We start from the raw sequence: 21,283 nt of genomic DNA, 5'->3' as shown, positions 1-21,283 counted from the left end.
TCATTTTTCTCACTATATACACCAGGCATTGTAAGAGGTACTGGGAACACAACAAAAATGGTGCAGTTCTGGCCTTCAAGGAACTACATTCTAACAGGTGAGACACCTTGTACATAAATAAGTATCAAGAGAATATAGACATAAAATATAAAAGATAGCTTTGGAAGGGAGGACCTAGGGGGATCTAGGAGGACCTGGGGGAATCAGAAAAAGTTTCATATTAACTGCAATGCTTCAATTGAGTTTGGAAGAAAAAATAAGGATTTTTTAAAAGTGGAACTAAGATGGAAGTGCATTTCAACCTAGAGGACAGCCAGTGCAAAAGCACAGAGATGAGAAGTAAAGTCTCATGTGTGAAGAGTAGTAAGAATGTGACTTTGGCACATTTTTGCAAGGATAGGATTGGAGAGAAAAGAAACAAGACAGGGAGACCAATTGGGAGCCTAGGTGATGAGGGTCTGATCTAGGATGGAGGCCATGTGAAGAGATAGAAGAGATCATTTGCAAGACATACTATGGAGGAAGAAACAATAAGATTTGGCAACTGAATGGATACGTAGAAAGAGGGAAGAGTCAAGGATAATGCTGAGGTTGTAAGCCTCAGAAACTGGAAGAATCATAGTAGCATCAAAAGAGACATACTTTGTATGTGTTGAGTTTGAGATGTCTATAGGGCACTAAGGCTGAAATATCCAATAGGCCAGTTGGTGATGAAGGACCAGAGCCTAGGAGAGATATGGGACTATATAAATAGATCTGGAATTCATTTACATAAAGATGATCATTCAATGCATAGGAATTGGTGAGGTCACCACGTGACAGTATATAGAGAGACGAAAAAAAAGAGAGGTCAATATATCTTGAGATATAGCCCCACTTAGGTGTGCGATAGGGAAAGAGAAAAGAGATTTGAGGAGAAAGGTTAAAACAGACAGGAGGATCCAAGGCAAAATATGGACTTTCAATAAAATAGAGGACTTTCAAGCTTTCTCAGTGAAAAGACCAGAGTTGAATAGAAAATTTGACTTTCAAACACAAGAATCAAGAGAAGCATGAAAAGGTAATCAAGAAAAAGAAATTGCAAGGGACTTACTAAAGTTGAACTGTTTTGTTTACATTCCTACATGGAAAGATGACATGTATGATTCATGAGACCTCAGTATTAGGGTAGCTGAAGGGAATATGCACATATATATATGTATATGTATATATGTTTATGTATATATATGTATATGTGAGTGCATATGTATGTATATATGTATGTGTGTGTATATATTATACATATATATACATATATATATATACAGAGAGAGAGAGAGAGAGAGAGAGAGTGGGCACAAGGAGAGTTGAAGATGAAGGGAAGATATCTAAAAGAAATAAAATAAAATTAAGGGATGAGAGAGGAATATAGTGAGAGAGGGAGATAGGGAGAGATAGAATGGGGTAAATTATCTCACATAAAAGTGGCAAGAAAAAGCAATTCTGTAGGAAGGGAAGAGAAGTCAGGTGAGGGGGAATGAGTAAATCTTGCTCTCATCAGATTTGACCTGAGGAGGGAATACCATACATACTCAATTGGGTAACTTACCCCACAGGAAAAGAGGAGGAAGAAGAAGATAAAAAAAGGGGGGGATGATAGAAGGGAGGGCAGATGGGGGTAGAGGTAATCAAAAACAAACACTTTCAAAAGGGGACAGGGTCAAGGGAGAAAATTCAATAAAGGGGGATAGGTTAGGAAGGAGCAAAATATAGTGAGTCTTTCACAACATGAGTATTGGGGAAGGGTTTTACATAATGATACACACATGGCCTATGTTGAATTGCTTGACTTCTTAGGGAGGGTGGGTGGGAAGGGAAGAGGGGAGAGAATTTGGAACTCAAAGTTTTAAACAGATGTTCAAAAACAAAAAAAAAGTTTTTGCATGCAACTAGAAAATAAGATACACAGGCAATGGGGCATAGAAATTTATCTTGCCCTACAAGAAAGAAAGGGAAAAGGGGAAGGGAGGGGAGTGGGGTGACAGAAGGGAGGCCTGACTGGGGAACAGGGCAACCAGAATATATGCCATCTTGGAGTGGGGGGAGGGTAGAAATGGTGAGAAAATTTGTAATTCAAACTCTTGTGAAAATCAATGCTGAAAACTAAATATATTAAATTAAAAAAATGTGGAAAAAAAAAGAAATATAGGCCATAAACCCTGAAAAAAAAAGAACAAACAGGAGAAGAGCTAAGAGTGTGCCAAAAACTCAGAGAAGAGAGACTTTAGGAGGACAGGGTGGTTAACAGTGCCAAATGCTACAGAGAAGAAAGAGGAAAGTTGAGAAAAGTCATTAAATTTGTCAGTTAAGGGAATGTTGGTATCTTAGAAGAGCGTGTTTAGATCAGATGCCGGACTATAAAGGGTTGGAAATTGATAGGACAAGAAGTGGGATTAATATAACAACTTTTTCTAAGTTTGGCTGTGAAAAGGAGCAGTACTATCAGATGCTTATTTAAGGGGTCATAGGTCTAATGAGGAGTTTCCAAGTATGGTCAAGATTTGGATGTTTGTAGGAAGCAAGGAAGAAGCCAGGACACCAGGAGAGACTTAAGAGGGATGGAGGAGAATGAGATTTGGGATTTTCCCAAACCCAGCTGAATGCTTTCCCTTAGATATCAACTTCTTTCCTTTGAGGTATTTGAAGCTCAGCAGTACTGACTTTATTTGCAGTTGGGTGATGGAAACCTTTCCACAATGTTCTTACTTACTTTCTGGCATTGAGGCTGGACCTACCTCCCCCCAACAGTCTGTTCTTAACTAGTCTAAGGACTGAGAAAGCACTCTGACTATATTCCTCAATTTATTCTCTGTAGGTTCAGTGTGGGATTATTCCAATCATCTCAGGAGGGACTGTATTTCTCAGTAAGTCCCAAAGTATGCATGTCCCTAGGGGTCTTGCCTGAAATTTTCCCTAGTCAGATTAGAGAGAAAGGGTGTTCAAAGTGAAGGCAGTACAACCAAATTGTGGAGGTGGGAAAGAGGCAGGTGGGGCCATTTCCCTTGGGAGAGTGTACTGGCATTTCTACCCCCAAGGGAGCTGCATTCACTCAGGCTACTTAAGAAGAAAAAGGAGTGTAAGCTTTGCTAGAATATTTTGAGACTAGTCCTCATTATGCATTAAAAGCATAGCAATTACATGCAAAGTGAGAAGGAGACAGAACCAGATAAGACTTTGGTTACCCGAGGCAAGGAAAGGAGGAGAGAAATGTATGCATCAGGTACCAGGGATGTAATAAGATAATAATAATCATGGTAGTAATAATACTGGCTAGTATTTATATAGTTCTTCAAAGTTTGCAAAGTATTTTACTAATATTATCTAATTTTATCCTTGCAATAACGCTGGGAGGTAGGTGTTGTTATTATCCCCATTTTACAGAGGCAGAAACTGAGGCAGACAGGTGAAGTGATTGACTCAAGGTCACATAGCTATTAAGTGTCTGAGACCAGTTTTGCATTCAGGTTTTCTTGACTCCAGGTCCGGTCCACTGTGTATCCACTATTCCACCTAGTTGCCACGTATGCGACATCTGCTTCAAATGGTCTCAAATATCTTAAAGAGTCTTAGGGGCCAGAATTTGTGCTAAACTGAATTTGTAAGGGATTTATCATTTAATTCAAATAAAAAATGAGTATGAATGATAGCCTTTCATATCAGCCATGCAGGTCAGCTCCACCTCACATCTTTCTCAGGCATTTTTAGGGACGTGGACGATTAATGTAGCCTTTGGGGATGAAAGATAGAGATGCTTTGCTTCATATAAACTTTGAGAGGCCTGTGCAGCCATGTGGCCCCTACAAAGGAACAAGTACCAGAGAGAGATGCTGGAATAGCAGCAGAGCCATAACAGGAAGAAACAAGGTCCATTCGTGGGCCTTGCTGGTGCCAAAGGGAGCAAATCCACCAAGAAACTTTGTATACTCAGGAGCTGCCTAGACCCTTCTCTTTGCCAGTACTGTCAGTCACGTATGCTTTAAAGTACCTAAGGGAAGGTGTGAAACAATGGAGAGGAAGGTTGCATGGCATCCTACAGAAAAAAAGAGAGAAGAAAGTCCCCATGTATATACCAACATTTTTAGAGCAACACTTTTTGTGATAGCAAAGAATTGGAAATAAGGTAGATGCCCATCGACTGGGGAATGACTAAACAAACTGTTTTATGTGAATATAATGGAATGTTGCTGTGTTGTAAGAAATGATGACTGTGATGAATACAGAGAAGCATGGAAAGATCTCCATGAACTGATGCAGAGGGAAGTAAATGGAGCTAAAAAAAACCCAGTACACACCATGTCTGCAACAATAGAAACATAAAGAACAATCACAAAAAACCCTCAGAAGTGAATGTTTCAAAATTCCAAAGAACAGGCCTGGCCCAAAAGAAGAGATATGAAATATGAGAAGACGTGCCTACTCATGCAACATATCAAGGAGGAGGAGGGTCTAAACGCCAAGACTATTAGCCTGCCTGTGGTCAACAATTCATGTGAACTAACTCTAGCCGAAAGAAATTACTCAACAGTTGGCAAGAGTTGATGACTATTAAGTCCATCCTTGCAGACCTAGAGGCGCCGCATCCGGAAAGGGCACAACATTATGACAGTTCTCAGAGAGCATAAAAACTTGGTCTAATTTTAAGGAGTAATATATATTATTTGGGAGTCATGTGTAGTCAGCACTCCTGATCTCATGATTTTTTAGGAGTGATCTATTTTTCCAGGGCAAATAATATACGGGTGGATTCCTTGTCCCAGAATTTGGAGCTAAAGACAAAGCAAAAATGAAAGAATAAGGCACCTTTACTTGCACTTAGGGCATATGCAGCCATGACAAGAAGTCTTGAGAGGCTGTGGCCTCCATAGGTGGTTTACTCTGCCATTACGCTGCTGAGAAGGACTTTGACATCACAGCACCACTTTTCCTACTTCCTTATCCCAGGGAGAAAGTCAGGAAAAAGAAACCAATTTACTGGCATGGTTGGGTAATGTGATATATGGGGTAGGATTAAAATATAAGTATATCAAGGAATTTTGTCAAAACTCCTCAGAGATTTCTGCAATCATTAACCATACCCCATACCCCTATATGCTAGATCAGATGTTATGACAAACTTGCCTTCATCCCAGAGCAACACCAATTTTAAAAGCAAATGCACTTCTTTTAGAATTTATTTTGCCTCCACAATACCATAATCAGATACCTCATGGTGTCTTCAAAGGGTATACCAGGGTAGCTTAGGCTCTATCAGATTCTAACTATGCTGAAAAGGCTTAGAATTTGCCCTCTGTAATAGAACTAGCCTATTTTCTGAGGAAAAATCTAGCTTGCTATAGACAGGCAAATCATGAGCAGGCTGATCACTTGGTGATATATGCACACATATACATATATGTATAGGTATACACGTGTGTCTCTACAGTATACACACGTGTGTATACCTACATACACAAACAGTTTCTACACACACATATTTCTTGATACACAAGAATCTTATACTCCTATAATACTGAGCACCGTATGACCCCTTCTTTCCAGCAAAGAGTGCTAAGAATCGTACAGTTTTTAGGCCATCAGTACAGCTTAATTTGATTATTGGTACTCCAAGTGTGAGATTCTTGTTCAATGGCCAATGAATGGATATGTTGCTGCCGGAGCTGAATCATATCAATCTTGACATTCTTGATATAAACAAAACCAGAAGTTGCAGCTAAATAGAAGGAAGGCTCACAGGTACTCTTTAGAGATGTAAGGAAGGGAGGTCATGGAGTGAACATTCGTTGGTGAACTTCATTATTTCTTGGAACAGCTGGTTATCAGGTATAAACACTTACAAAAAACTACCCTGAAAATAATTGCGGCTTAGACACCAACATCAATTGCTGAGAAATCTTTTGAAGAATTTCATAAGATGTTCCAAAGCAAATCCACATACACTCTGATCATTGGTGATTTCTACACAAAGATGGGAAAAAGGTGAGGATGGGGAGAAATGTATGAAAAAGCATGATTCAGAAAGAAGGAGAGAGGCTAAAGATGTATAGATTACATAGGAACCTCATTCCTCTATATCATGAACACTCTTTAAAACTAACTGGTAGGTAGAGGGCATTGTTAGCACCAAATAACTCTGTAAATAATGAAAAACATTCTATTCTATTTTAAAGACAGGAAAAGATGTTTGATCAATTTGGGAGTTAACTTTGAGTCAGCTATGTGTGTAGTCAGGATGTTAACTCATTAGAGCTAAGATTAAAATGAATAAAAAGTAAGAAGAAAGAGAAAATAAATGGCATACTATAACTGAAATATTTAAATAACTATGCTGAAAACTATAATTATAACTGAAATATTTAAATAACTGAAATGTTTAACTATAAATGAAATATTTAAATGAGTAATTGAAAATTAAAAGAAATGACATTAATACTAATTACAAAATAATTTTACCCAATGAAAATTGCTTAAAACAAAGGGACCAGAGGAACCCCAAAACATCTTAGGCAGCAAAGGTTGCATTTATTTGTCAGTAGAGAGAGACAAATACCAAATATAATACCCAGTTAGAATATAAACTCATTTGTAAGATCTTATGAAGAAGGGGCAGCTAGGTGGTGCAGTGAGTAGAGCACCGGCCCTGGAGTCAGGAGGACCTGAGTTCAAATTCAGCCTCAGACACTTGACATACTTACTAGCTGTGTGACCTTGGGCAAGTCACTTAACCCCAATTGCCCTGCCTTCCCCCCTGCAAAAAAAAATCTTATGAAGAAGAATGACAGATGGTTAGGGACAGAACTGATGCATAAAGCAAATAGAAACGATGATGACTAAAACCAGTTTAAAGAAAGCGTGGCAGGATATTGAAATAAGTAAAGTCATCCCAAGTGAGTTCAAGGATGAAAATGGAAGGAGTACTCTAAAAAGAAGAAAAATAGAAAATATTTGCAAAAAAAAATTTTTTTTGAACAAACTGTTTTCTTTATCAAGACTAGTAGAGCCACCGCTTACGGACTTGAACATCACCATCCTAGAAAAACCTATGGAGGAGATAGAAATGACTCTAAAGAGAGTAAAGATGGGAAAAGCAGCCTGATTAGAACACAGGTGTTCAGAGCAGATCTGTGATGGAGGTGATACAATTATGACAGCACTGAGAGATGTATATAAAAAGTATCTGTAGGAGAAGAATATACCAAATCATACCTTATTAATACTGAAAAAAAGCGACCTAGAGAACATTAGTATCTATCACCCTGTTCACCTCTCTCCCATCCATACAAAACCTTTGTGAGTTGTGTATACACAATCAAGGACTTCCTTGGTGTATTGGGAGAGAGCAAGCAGACGTTCACAATGTTCAACAGGGGACCACACCTTTTCTATTTCATAATTAACTGAGGGATGTAGAGAACATAAGATCCCCTCATGCTTTTTGTTCGATTATGAACGACCACTTGAGTCAATATAACAAAACACCAACTTACAGGCCCTTTTACAAAAAAGTCATCTCCCATTTTGTCATTGTTTGTTGTTCTGTCATTCCAGTGGTGTCTGACCCTTCATGACCCCATTTTGGGGTTTCCTTGGCAAAGATACCGGAGTGGTTTGCCATTTCCTTCTCCAGTGGATCCAGTTTGAAAGGCAATCAGAGGTTAAGTGACTTGCCTAGGGTCACACAGCTAGGAAGTGTCTGAGGCTGGATTTGAACTCAGGTTTTCCTGACTCTGGGTCCAGTGTTCTATCCACTGAGCCACCAGCTGCTTCAGGTATACTGAAATCATTGAAGATTTCTCGGAAGATATAACCATAGAAATAACCCAGTTAAATGACCCTTACCATTGGGTGAGGCACAAAACAGGAAGATGTATGCTCTCCAAAGATTTCCATGTTGCTCCCTCCACACTTCAGTGGCTCTCTATTACATTCAAGATTAGATATAAAGTCTTTCGTTTGGCTTTTAAAAAAACCTTTGCAACCTGGCCCTTTCCTACGTTATTTCCTACTCCATGCACTCTGTAATGCAGCTAGCCTGGCCAATTTGCTGTTCCTTGAATGCGACACTCCACCTCTGTGCCCCCCATGCCAGAATGCTCCATTTGGGGATCTTATGTATTGTTGTTATGACCTAAGACAAAAACAGATACTTTGCAAAAATACCACCTACCTCATTATACCAACCAACAATAAGCTCCAGGTTGCCCACAAACTTCCGGAAGGTTTCATTCTGGGAGAAAAGGCTCTCTGCACTACCTGGGATCTCTTTTTGTTCCTGAAAGTTCAAGTACTTCACCTCTCTTAGAACAGCCACTAACTGAAAGGTAAAGAACATCAGAGAAAAGAGCTGCTGTAAATATAAATAATCCTGCAATTAAATTCAGAAAAGATGGCAAGTAAGTAAGATTTTCGTAAGGTCAGCTCTCCCTACTCCCCTACCCCACCCCCAAAACAAGTAATGCAAATAAAAAGTTCTCAAATTCAATTAACTCAGAAAGAACAGGAATATGATAAGGAAAGTAAATAAAAATGAAAGAATCTACTACAAATAACTTTTATAGAAAAAAGTCACCGAACAATGACTCACCAATTTGCTGTTTTGGGTACTCATGCCTATTCCAATCTCCCCACCCTACTCCCATAAGCCTTGTGCCAACCTAGGACAGTTAGCCCTTGTACAGTTGGGACTACTATAATCTTAGACACCTAGTTTTTAGAGTTAACTACTTTTTAATTTCCAAGTAAGATTGACTTTTCATAGGCCAGGTTCTCCTATAACCACAGTCCATGTGTTGGCCCTGGGTGACTCTAAAGGACCACTGAAGTTTTAGAGTTTTAGTCACTTTACTTTTGGGGCTAACCCTCCTGAGCTATTCCATAGAGAAGCCCATTAACGTGTTGAATTGAGAAGAGAACCAACTTCTTTTTTTAATTAATTTATTTTTAGTTTTCAACACTTCCACAAGATTTTGAGTTCCAAGTTATCTCTTCATCTCTCCCCTCCCCCCACTCCAAGATAGTGAGCATTCTGATTACCCCTTCCCCCAATCTGCCCTCCCTTCTATTACTCCCCCACCCCACTTCTCTTATCTCCTTCCCTTCCATTTTCCTGTAAGGCAAGATAGATCTCTATACCTCATGGCCTATATGTCTTATTTTCCAGCTGCATGTTAAAACAAATTTTAACATTCATTTTTAAAACTTTGAGCTCCACATTCTCTCCCTTCCTCCCTCCCCATCCACCCTCATTGAGAGGCATTCTTTTTGGTAGTGGCTTAGGGAGCCCTTCCCTATCTCCTCAAGCCTCTAAGGGGCCAACGTAGGAGCCATCTGTATCATCATTGTCTCTTCAAATCAGACCTGATAAACTCTGTTATGAGATAACTAGATGGGGTACTGCATAGAATACTGGGCCTCCAAGGTTGCTTCCAGCTCTAAATCTAGCCAGAGCACTGAACCTAGTTTCCAAGGGCTCAGACCTACTATTGCTATCCTTCCTCCACTACCCCTCTCCCATGTCCCCTCCAAACATTGTAGGTTGTCTTTCAGTCCTCTGAGCACATCTCATCTGCTCTCTTGGACAACTCCTAGCTGACCTGTCCAGGAACATGAAAAAATTTTTTTTTCAGATTGAAGAGGCTTCCTGCTTATTTATTTAACCATAATTTACAGTTTGAAGCTGTTTTCACTACTGTGATATTTTGTAACCCATATTTCTAAACTTGTGCTCTGACTTCTGATTGCAGAGACAGACTTTCATTTTCAGGATCTTACACGTCCTCATAAAATAGCTCCCCCCAGCTATAATAAAAATCTTATTTCTCCTACAGAGCAATCTTATACTCATCCCCCATATAGCCCAGCAAGATAGCTACCAACCGCTTTGCTGAAGTTCACTTGGATGAGGCCTGTGGCTGGATGTCTCAGAATCAAGGGCTGTCCTAGGTTAAAGTGGCAGTCTTCGTCGACTCTTGCTATCCACTGCTTGTAAATAGATCGACGGTAGCTTTGAAGTAAAGATATCATCTCCTCATATTTTTGATAGATCACCTGAACCTCTGCACTGGACATGACCCTATTATATCAGAATTGCAAGTAAGCAGAAAACCAGTCACTTTTTCTACCCCTTTTCACATTTCCGTAACATTTGTCAGCATTTCGTGGCCCCAGCGCATGCACAATGCATAGGGCACATGCTTGTGTTCAGAACCAAGGGTGCAGTGTAATGCAACACAGGCAAGCGCTGCCAGAAACACCTCAGATTCATTACGTGTTTCATTTTTAATTCATTTTTGGTCATTCTGAAACCTTTTAATATTGCCAAATATTTTGCAACCCCCTATATGGGGTATTGACCCACAGTTTAAGAAGCTCTAAACTAGAGAACTTCTTTGACCTACATATAAACCATGGTCGCTAGATGACATCCTGAGGCAATCAACTCTCAATTCCTTCAGGAATCAATTATCCAGTTTGTGGATCATACAGGATGGCCCTTATTTCTCCAGGCTTCTTGTTGCTATCCTCGGGTCACAGACCCATAAAATCTCAAGAGTTAGAAGGAACGTCAGAGGTCAACCAATCCAACCAGTGCTTTAACAGAATTCTCTCCACTGATTCTCATTTCTCTATCTGCTAATATTTGCTTAAAAGTAAGAGGCAGAGGAAAGAGGTGTTCAAATTTGTCTCACAGAATTATAGATTTAGAGTTGAAAGGGACTTTTAGGGATAACTAAGTCCTATCTCCAAAAGAAGGGAAGTGACTTACCTAAGGGGACAAAAGTAATAACTTAATAGAGCTAGCATTTAAACCTACGACTTCTTAATACACATCTAAGTCCCTCTCCCTGCCCCCAGCACCAAGGGGCTAAACCACTGGTAGATAAAGGTTTTATAAAAGATGAAACTGAAAAATTTGGCTGAAATTAAGGTTTGGGGACTATCTGCTGGTATTAATTATCCATGCTGTCCCCACACCTCACAACCAGGGCCAAAAATAAGTCACTTGTACCTTGATGTCTCCTCTAGCCCAAGGAGTCATGACTTACGGATGTTCAATGTGTCTAAAGTCCTTCTTTGGTCCCTCTAGCCTTTCCTGGAGCTCCAAGCTCCACTTCAATTGTCCAGCAATGGGAGGCATGTTTTTATTTATTGGTGGGACTCCACCTCCTTCTTTTGTAGCTAATATCTGGGCATCATACAAAATCTTGGCATTATCCAATTCTGCATCAAACATATTCAACATGACTGTATACCTGGGAACCACTTCTATCAGTATCAGAGGCCGTTCAAGCAGTGCCCCAAACATGTGTAATAGCTGCAAGGTAAAGAGATGATTTTGGCTTAGCCAAAAGACATTAGTTTCTCTATTCACCTAGCACTATTCTTAGGTCTGTGGCTGTTGAGGAAGGACACGTGGATACATTGCACAAGACACTGTTTGATCCCTTTTTCAGACATTAATTTTAGCTTTTCTTATGTGTGGAGTGGATAAATAAAATTCTCCCTCCTGCACACATTTCTTTTCTCCAATAGAATCATAGATTTTACAACTAAATAGAACCTTGGAGATCATCTAATCCAATTCCCTCATTTTGTAGATGATGAAGCTGAGACCAAGAGAGGTTAAGTGACTTGTCTAAGGTTATAGAGGTAGTTAGGATGTGAACTCTGTGCTTTGATGCCTTGATGGCTCTCGTGCATTTTTAGCTCTAAAATATTTGAATAAGATGCAAATCAGCAATGGTCCTAACATCTAGAGTCTAGAAAAAAATGGAGACCACAGATTTAGAGCTGGAAAGGACCCTAGAGGTCATCTAGTTCAGTCTTTTGTTTTCGGATGAAGAAACTGAGACCCAAAGAGAAATTAGCTGACTTTCTCAATGTTGTATAGCTAGTAAATAGGAAAGCTGGGATTTGAACATAGGCCCTCTGATTCTAAATCCAGTGCTTTTCTCAACCATACCATGCTGTATCAACTAAAGAAATCAGACTCGGGCAAAGAAAAATACAAGAAAAAAATTCTTTAAGGAGCAGTATTAGTACGGTGTGTAGACTATGATTGGTAAGTTTCATTAAACTGTATCATTTTCAAGACACCAGGAAATATGGAAAGACGACCTGGGCCAGCAAAACCTGTGTGTGTATAGGCTGTGTGTGTGTGTGTATGTGTCTGTGTGTCTGTGTGTGTCTGTGTGGTGGGGTTCATCAGGAAAAATTCTCATCAATTGATTTTTCCTCAGCCTAGCTGATGAAATAACAGGAGATAAGGGGTATCAGACTTGACAAGGTGTTAATGTCTCAAAAATAAAAAGGACTTATACTTTGTTAACTATTTTGCAAGATGTGAAGAAGTGCTCCAATCAAAACTGATGAAATTAGAAGACAACTATCCTTTGGCTGACTAAGGATCAGCTATACCCTTGAGGGACCTTTAAAAATTGAGAAACATTCTTTAAGGTGAAGAGTTGAACCAGGAAATAGTCCTGGATTATGTGACTTCTGGAGGCAGGGAAAGAACTACATAAGGAAGAAGAACCCAGACCTTGAGAGGGAATCACTCCTTCCCCTTCTCATCTGCCATGGTGTCTCACCAGGAATCCTACTTACAAGAGGAGAGACTGCATTCTATAGGGAACAGGTCCAGGGAGACTGTGGGGGTAGCTTGTCAGGCAGAGTTTCTATGTCCAGGGGGAACAGTGTGAGGACACTACAGAAATGAAAGAACCCTATAGTATTAGAATTACAAGTTGAACAGGATTTAGGTGCTCCCTACATATATGCATCTCTACTAGAGACCTCTGGAAGAGTATATGAGCCCATTCTTCCCACTGATGGTATGAATAACTGTAGGAGAGTTCACCCAGGTTTCTGGAAGAGATGTTTTGCTGCAATTGTTCTTATGATGCCATCTGAGGAAATATCTTTGCTTTTAGCTAATTATATCCACTCTCTGTGTATTAAATGCAAGCAGACTGATGGGAGCTTGTGAACTAAAGTTTTAGGAGTATGGGTCCACAAAGAACTCTGAACTTTGAAGTTAGTTGCCTCCTTAGGGCGCCAACCTACAAATACAAGTCAGAACTGGATCTGCATTTAGTGAAAAGTTTGCTGCAAACATTTTCTGAAAAATGATAACTACGTCCTAAAAGCATTTCTCTTTTGCTTTATGTAGGCTCTACTAGTTCTCTTAATCTCTCCCACCTTGGGTCACTCTCTAGACCTCTCCTAGGAGAAGGATACATTGTGTGTATATTTTTAAATGTAATTTCTAAATTTTTGCTTCTTATTAATGTTGTACTTGCTGGCATTAGGGGATATTAATGTTGCACTTACTAGCATTAATATTTATCAAATAAAAGCCTCCAAGGGTGTTGGCTCTATATTCTCTTTGAAGGAATTATAAGATATCGACAAAAATAACACAGGAGAAGAAGACATGGATAGACTATAATCTTCACCAGTGGAAGGAATGTCAATATCAACAAAATTCTGGGATATATCATATTGTTTCCAGGGCAGAGCCACATCAGGCAGTCAACATAATTTTCTAAGTGCCCTTGAGAGTAGAGCTCAATATTAGATACTTCAAAGTAGGGTTGTAACTATCATGTGGAGAATGGGGTTTTGTCTCAGAGCATTAACGTCCTAGAGAAGGAGTGGGGAACCTGTGGCCTTGAGGCTACATGTGGCCTTCTAGGTCCTTGTGTGCAGCCTTTAGACTGAGTCCAAGTTTTACAGAACAAATCCTTTTATTAAAAGCCATCTGCTTTTCCTGATGCTCCTAATTATCCCTATTCTTTCTCTTGATCTTATATTTACTTCACTGTAAAAGCTGTATCCAAACCTCAGTAGAGTCTAAACTACTTAAGGGTAAGGAACGTTCCTTATTGTCACTTCTTTTTGTCACTGTATCTCAGTACAGTGCCTTGCAAAGAGTAGGCACATAATGAATGTTGGTTGAATTGGGTTGAATCAAAGTAGAGATGATAGTGTCTTTTTTTTAATGGATAGTCCCTGGCTAGGCAGAGATCTATCTCAGGTCTAAGATGACAAATTAGGTAAAATATTTTGCACATTTGGTTGCACTAGGATTTGAGTTATTTCCTACTTTGAGGGTCTGGCTGTAATGCTGCTCTATACCAAGAGAAAAGATCTCAGGGCCAGACAATAGGCCAGCAGTGTTGTCACTCTGACTCCAGAGGCAGGACACCAGATAAGGCAGACCAGAGTCTGGTAAGTAGAAAAACTGACCCACCATAAATGTGCGAAGTCTACCCCTAACACAAAGTTGCAAGTCAAGAATTAAGTTTGGAAGAACAAGTAAAAAAAAAAAGATAAAAAAGCTATTATGATGCCAGGGATACCAAAGACACAAACCCAGAAGAGATAAACAGGGCAACTGCATTGTGCTGAAAAGGTACCATAGAATAAGTTAGTTTCAATACTTAACATATATATATATATATATATATATGTATATACATATATACATAAATGGCATAGCATCTAGATACTAAAATGAAAAGCTAAACAAGTGAGAGGAAGACTTAGTAATAATAATAGAGAAACTCAATATATACTTTTCAGAACTAGACAAACCTCATGAAAATAATAAATAAGCTAAGGACCTGATCAATGAAATGACCAATAATTCCACAGAGCTGATGATAAAGAATGCTACCTACCTTCTTTTTTTTTAAGCATCTGCTTTTAAAACTTTGAGTTCCAAATTCTCTCCCCTCTTCCCTTCCCACCCACCCTCCCTAGGAAGGCAAGCAATTCAACAAAGATCACACATGTGTCATTATGTAAAGCACAACAATGCTCCTGTTGTGAAAGACTAACTAGTTTCCTTCCATCCTATCCTGTCCCCTTTTATTCAATTTTCTCCCTTGACCCTATCCCTTTTCGAAAGTGTTTGCTTTTGATTAACTCCTCCCCTATCTGACCTCCCTTCTATCATCCCCCCCGTTTTTTAATCCCCTTCCCTTTACTTTCCTGTGGAGTAAGATACCCAATTGCGTGTGTATGTTATTCCCTCCTCAAGTTGAATCCGATGAAAGTAAATTCACTCATTCCCCCTCATCTGCCCCCTCTTCCCTCCCAACAGAACTGCTTTTTCTTGCCACTTTTATGTGAGATGATTTATCCCATTCTATATCTCCCTTTCTCCTCTCAATATGCTCCTCTCTCATCCCTTAATTTGATTTCATTTTTTTAGATATCATCCCTTCATATTCAACTCATCCTGTGCCCTCTGTCTATATTCCCTTCAACTCCCCTAATACTGAGAAAGGTCTCATGAATTACACAGAACATCTTTCCATGTAGGAGTGTAAACATAACAGTTCAACTTTAGTAAGTCTCTTATGAATTCTCTTTCTTGTTTACCTTTTCATGCTTCTCTTGATTCTTGTATTTGAAAGACAAATTTTCTATTCAGCTCTGGTCTTTTCATTGAGAAAGCTTGAAAGTCCTCTATTTTATTGAAAGTACGTATTTTGCCTTGGAGCATGATACTCAGTTTTGCTGGGTAGGTGATTCTTGGTTTTAATCCTAGCTCCATTGACCTCTGGAATATCATATTCTAAGCCCTTACATCCCTTAATGTAGAAGCTGCTAGATCTTGTATTATTCTGATTGCATTTCCACAATATTCAAATTGTTTCTTTCTGGCTGCCTGCAGTATTTTCTCCTTGATCTGGGAGCTCTGGAATTTGTCAACAATGTTCCTAGGAGTCTTCTTTTTTCGGATCTTTTTCAGGAGACAATCAGTGGATTCTTTCAATTTCTATTTTACCCTCTGGCTCTAGAATATCAGGGCAGTTCTCCTTGATAATTTCTTGAAAGATGATATCTAGGCTCTTTTTTTGATAATGGCTTTCAGGTAGTCCAATAATTTTTAAATTGTCTCTCCTGGATCTATTTTCCAGGTCAGTGGTTTTTCCAATGAGATATTTCACATTGTCTTCCATTTTTTCATTCCTTTGGTTCTATTTTAAAATATCTTGATTTCTCATCAAGTCACTAGCTTCCACTTGCTTCAATCTAATTTTTAAGGTAGTATTTTCTTCAGTGGTCTTTTGGACCTCCTTTTCCATTTATCTAATTCTGCCTTTCAAGGCATTCTTCTCCTCATTGGTTTTTTGGAGCTCTTCTGACGTTTGAGTTAGTCTATTTTTTAAGGTGTTGTTTTCTTCAGTATTTTTTTGGGTCTCCTTTAGCAAGTCATTGACTTGTTTTTCATGGTTTTCTTGCATCACCCTTATTTCTCTTCCCAATTTTTCCTCTACTTCTCTTACTTGCTTTTCCAAATCCTTTTTGAGCTCTTCCATGTCCTGAGCCCAATTCATATTTTTCTTGGAGGCTTTTGATGTAGGCTCTTTGACTTTGTTGACATCTTCTGGCTGTATGTTTAGATCTTCTTTGTCACCAAAAAAGGAATCTAGAGTTTGAGTTTGAGTCTGAGTTTGTTTTCACTGCTTATTCATGTTCCCAGCCAACTACTTGACCCTTGAGCTTTTTGTCAGGATATGACTGCTTGTAGAATAGAGAGTACTTTGTCCCAAGCTTTCAGGTCCAAGCACTGCTGTTTTCAGAGCTACTTCTACTCCACTATCACCCCAGGCACGGTCACTGCAGTGCTCCTCCTCCCCCAAGAACTACCAACCAGGACTGCAATATAGATCCAAGCGGGGCACAGCAAGAGAAACTGCCTTTGTCCCCACAAAGTGCTCCTTGTACTCCCACTCTGATCCGCTGCTGGATTCCTCCCACTGTGTGAGCCAGGGACTTGGGAAACAGCTGATGCTGTAGCTCTGGAAGCAGCCTCAGGACTTTCCTGCTGCTGCCATTTCCACCACTGCACCACCTCCACCACTGCCAGGGCTGGTGATTGGACCATTCTGAACTCAATTCTGCAGTTTCCCTCTAACCTGCTCTTTGGCATTTGTGGGTTGAGAAGTCTGGTAACTTCCACAGCTCACTGATTAATGGCCCCAAGGCCTGTTCAGGATGGCTGACGTGTCTGTCCTGGCATGGCCCACACTGGGCTGTGCTGTGCTCCCAGCACCATGTGATAGACCCTTCCCGGTGACCGTCCAGGCTCTCCTGGGCTGGAGACCTGTTTCCCTCTGCTATTTCATGGATTCTACAGCTCTAGAATTTGTTCAGAGTCATTTTTACAGGTGTTTGGAGGAATCTGGGGGAGAGCGTAAACAAGCCCCTGATTTCCAGCTGCCATCTTGGCTCTGTCCCCCTTTCTCTCCTTTTTGAAAAGACCACTACCCACCTTCTAAAGAGGTGATGGACTAATATGCAGAATGAAAGACGCAGTTCTGGACAGGGACAATATGGGAACTTGTTTTACTTGAGTATCCTTATTTGTTACAAAGGTGCTTTTTATTTTTCCAATGGAGGGAGGGGGTGAGGGGGAAAAACTAAATGCTGGATAAATGAGGAAAAAAAGGAAGAAGAAAAGCAATGCTTTAGAAATTTCATTTCTCCAGAGGATCCTATTTTCATAAATGATTTTACTAAATTCATTTGTCTCATAAATGGAATACACACACACATACATCTGCATAGAATTAGAGGGGAAAAGCTGCACTTGGAGATTTGGAATTTTCATTCATTCCAGTAACAAAGTTATGCAATTTATTTGAGAAATTTTGAAAAAATTAAAATAAACACACTGAGTTAAAGGAAGCTGGTACAGCCCAAACATCATGAGTTACCTGTTTAGATATTTAAAAAACCAGACAATAAATTATCAATTCAAAACACAAAAAGTATACCAATCTGCAGGAGAAACAGAAATAATGGGAAAAGGAGAAATTAGAACTAACAACACATATGAAACATAATTTGGGAAGCTAAGAAATTAAAAGCAGCATAGCAAGAAGAAAATGAAATATTAAATATTAATTTGGTATTTTATATTGTACTAACAAATAGAACTGAAGTAACTTGCAATGGAGAGAGTCCAGGTTACAAGAAAATCAAAGTCAGAAACTGAGAAAATTAGTTGAAGGGATATTTGATTTAGCACAGAGCAGCTGGGAAGATAATAAGAATGTATAGGTATTTCAGATGTTTCACTTGGAGAAAACCATACTAAGTGTAAGGAAGAAATAGAAAATTGTAAAGTGCAGTTGAGTGTGTAGCAGGCATTAACCAAGACACCAAATTGGTGCCTTCAGTTTATGATTCTTCAACAAAGACCTATTAGGATTTTTGTAGCTAATGAACCACAAGAAAAGCACTCTAGGTTGCAGAAATGTCTTCATTAATTCTACATTTGAAAATAAATGGAAAACATAAATGTTCCTATATATTAAACAGTGATCTTATGAATATGGTAATTAGAAAATTAAGAGTGAACATTAAATTTCCAGATTAATTATGACTAGAAGTCTACATGGATTTTTATAAGTTTATACATTTGGATATGAGCTTGTCCAAACAAACTATTTACTTATCTGAGTCCTGTTCCTCCTTTCTGACAATGTGGAAAGATAGTACTTTTAAAGCACTTTATTAAGAGTGGATTTCATCAAAATGATGCTGAGGCTTTTATCTCACATCCAGCAAGTAAGCAAAGATGACCAAGGACAAGAATAGTCAGTGTTGGAGGAACCAAAATGATTACAGAACTGATAAACAAAACTAAAAGCTCTTGAAAAGATTAGCAAAACTCATAATGTGAAAGGTTGTGTGGGAGCTGAGCTGTTTCACAGAAGATGGCTAGAAACCCACAGGTACTCAGAGAATGGGAGTCATAGGAGGGAGGCAGAAGAGAGGAGGCTGTGATAAACAGCCTGAAGTTTATAGTCTCTGAGCAAGACACATTGAGGGAGCCTGTACACTAACTCTGAAACCCATTAAAGGAAATGGTCTGTATCCCAAAGAGATCATAAAAAAGGGAAAAGGACCTTCATATGCAAAAATATTTATATTAACCCTTTTCATGGTGGCAAAATGCTGGAAATTGAGGGGATGCCCATCAATTGGGGAATGGCTGAACAAGCTGTGGTATATAAATATAATGGAATACTATTGCTCTATAAGAAATGAAGAGCAGGCAGATTTCAGAAAAACCTAGAAAGACTTACACGAACTGATGCTGAGTGAAGTGAGCAGAACCAGGAAAACATTGTACACAATATCAGCAACATTGTGCAATGATAACTATGAATGACTCAACTCTTCACAGCAATACAATGATCCAAGACAAGTACAAGGGGCTCAAGAAGAGAAAGAACTGATGGACTCTGAATGCAGATTGAAGCATACTTTTTTCACTTAACTTTCTTCTTTTTTCATGGTTTTTTTCCCCTTTTGATCTGTTTCGTCTTTCACAACTGTGACTAATATGGAAACATGTTTTACATGATAGCATACATATAACCTATATCAAATTGCCTACCATTTTAGGAAGAGGGGAGGGAGAAAAATTTTGAACTCAAATTCTTATAAAAATTAATGCTAAAAATTGTCTTGACTACATGTCATTAAGGAAAAGATAAAATACTACCAAAGAAAAGTAAGTGAATAAATAAAATAAAGGAAATGTAATTCCTCCTCCCCAAAAATTCCATTTGACTCATCAGTAGACCTTTATTATCAAAAACGCACATTATTATTATGTTTTGAATTCCACCAATAAAAAGCTGGTAGAAATTTGCTTTCTCTATTATATAAGTACCTACATAATATCCTTGTTTTTGCCTTTTGGCCTACAACACCTAAGATATTTACTGTCTGGCCCTTTGCAAAAAAGTTTGCCAGCCTGTAGAATAGGAGATCTATATCCAGCTCTAAATCTATGATTCTATGATCCAAAGTGTTACAAATATACAGATCAGCATGGTATCTGAATTTCTGGCAGTTTTTCCACTATACAACTCCCCTCAAACCTTCCCCCGCCCCCACCACCTGAACAATGGTGAAATTGAACTATCAGCTTAAATGTGTGGTTGTTTCTTTAGTGGGCAAATATAAAACAACTGTCATCTCTTTCTCATAATATTTTCTTCTAAATGGAGAAATAAGAACTGCAAGTGACAACCTAATCATTAGTAACTGGCTGGATGAACTATGAGAAAGAGAGAAAATGATGATCTGAATAGGCTGGCAGACTTAGAATCAGGAAAATCTAGGATTATCATTAATTGTATGACCCTGGACAAGTCATTTAATTTCTTATCCTTAGGCAATGGAGTTTCCACATTGAAATTTCCTTGGGAAAGTTACTGTAAGATCCCTGGGGTCTCAGCTTCCCCGTTTCAAAAATGAAGGGATTGGACTACAGAAAAATGAAGTCACTTTTCTATAGTATTTTAAGATTTACAAAAAGTGCTTTCCTTACAACAGCCCCTCTGAGGTAAGGAGTGAAGCAAAGGTCCCACTAGGATGTTTTCTAAAATCTATCCCTTCCAGCTACGACATTCTGACTCCCCTAGTTCTACAATTATCCAATACTATAGCTCCAAGACAGCCCCCAGGAAGCCATACCTTACTACAAGATTCAATGGAATTACAATCTTGGAATCCCTGACAAAATATGGTTGCCAGTCTTCTATCCAAATCTTGAATCTTGTTCACAAAATCAGCATAATCCTCATCAAAACTCTGTTGATTAAAAAAAAAAACCAAAAGGAAGCAATCAGCTTGCAAAGTGATAATTGCTAGCTACAGAATCTCATTTAAAGCAAACATATGAGTTAGAGTCTGAGAGTGTGGGTCTAAATTAGATGTGTTGGTTGTCATGGTGACCACCCTTTATGAAGGTCTGATCTGGCATCATTAAGTAAGGGATAGGAAACTTTTCATGCCCACTACATCCTTGGGTCTCCTCAACTACTTGGGTACGTTTAATGAAAACCATTTTTTATCTAGCAAAACCAAACCTAAAGTCTCGAGGTACTTAAGACGAGTTGCTTACCGAGTCTTCAGGATCCAAGGGATCATATTTACATTCTGCAAAAACTCTCACCAGCTCAAAGACCTCCTCATAAATTTGTGTCACCAAGTGTCCGAGGATGTTTCCTCTTACTCCTCCGAGCTCGATTTTCTCTAGCTTCAGGAATTCAATGGCTGTTTTATATAGTTCCTAATAGAAAACAACAATAAAACCAGTTGATTCACTGACATTATCAAATGCCAGGATATAATTACCACTATAGCAGCATTGCTAACAAAAAAAAGAAAGAAAACAGGAAAGGGAAATCATCAAAGAAAATAGCCC

General features: G+C 38.9%; 1 protein-coding gene across 1 annotated transcript in view; it reads right to left on the bottom strand.

Annotated features, from left to right (window-relative positions):
• The window catches only part of DNAH17 (dynein axonemal heavy chain 17), a 258,405-nt gene that overhangs the window by 217,353 nt on the left and 19,769 nt on the right, over positions 1-21,283 (bottom strand). Inside the window, exons 9-13 of the mRNA XM_036755900.1 lie at positions 20,981-21,148; positions 20,551-20,667; positions 11,082-11,350; positions 9,913-10,108; positions 8,204-8,350 (exon numbers count right to left, since the gene is read on the bottom strand). Of these exons, the coding sequence (XP_036611795.1) occupies positions 8,204-8,350; positions 9,913-10,108; positions 11,082-11,350; positions 20,551-20,667; positions 20,981-21,148 (897 nt within the window). The remainder of the gene's footprint in view (positions 1-8,203; positions 8,351-9,912; positions 10,109-11,081; positions 11,351-20,550; positions 20,668-20,980; positions 21,149-21,283) is intronic.

This window comes from Trichosurus vulpecula, chromosome 4 (assembly GCF_011100635.1).
Source record: "Trichosurus vulpecula isolate mTriVul1 chromosome 4, mTriVul1.pri, whole genome shotgun sequence".
In the NCBI taxonomy this organism is placed as follows: Eukaryota; Metazoa; Chordata; class Mammalia; order Diprotodontia; family Phalangeridae; genus Trichosurus; species Trichosurus vulpecula.
The sequence above is the reverse complement of the archived record's forward strand: the minus strand, read 5'-3'. Positions and strand labels throughout refer to the sequence as shown.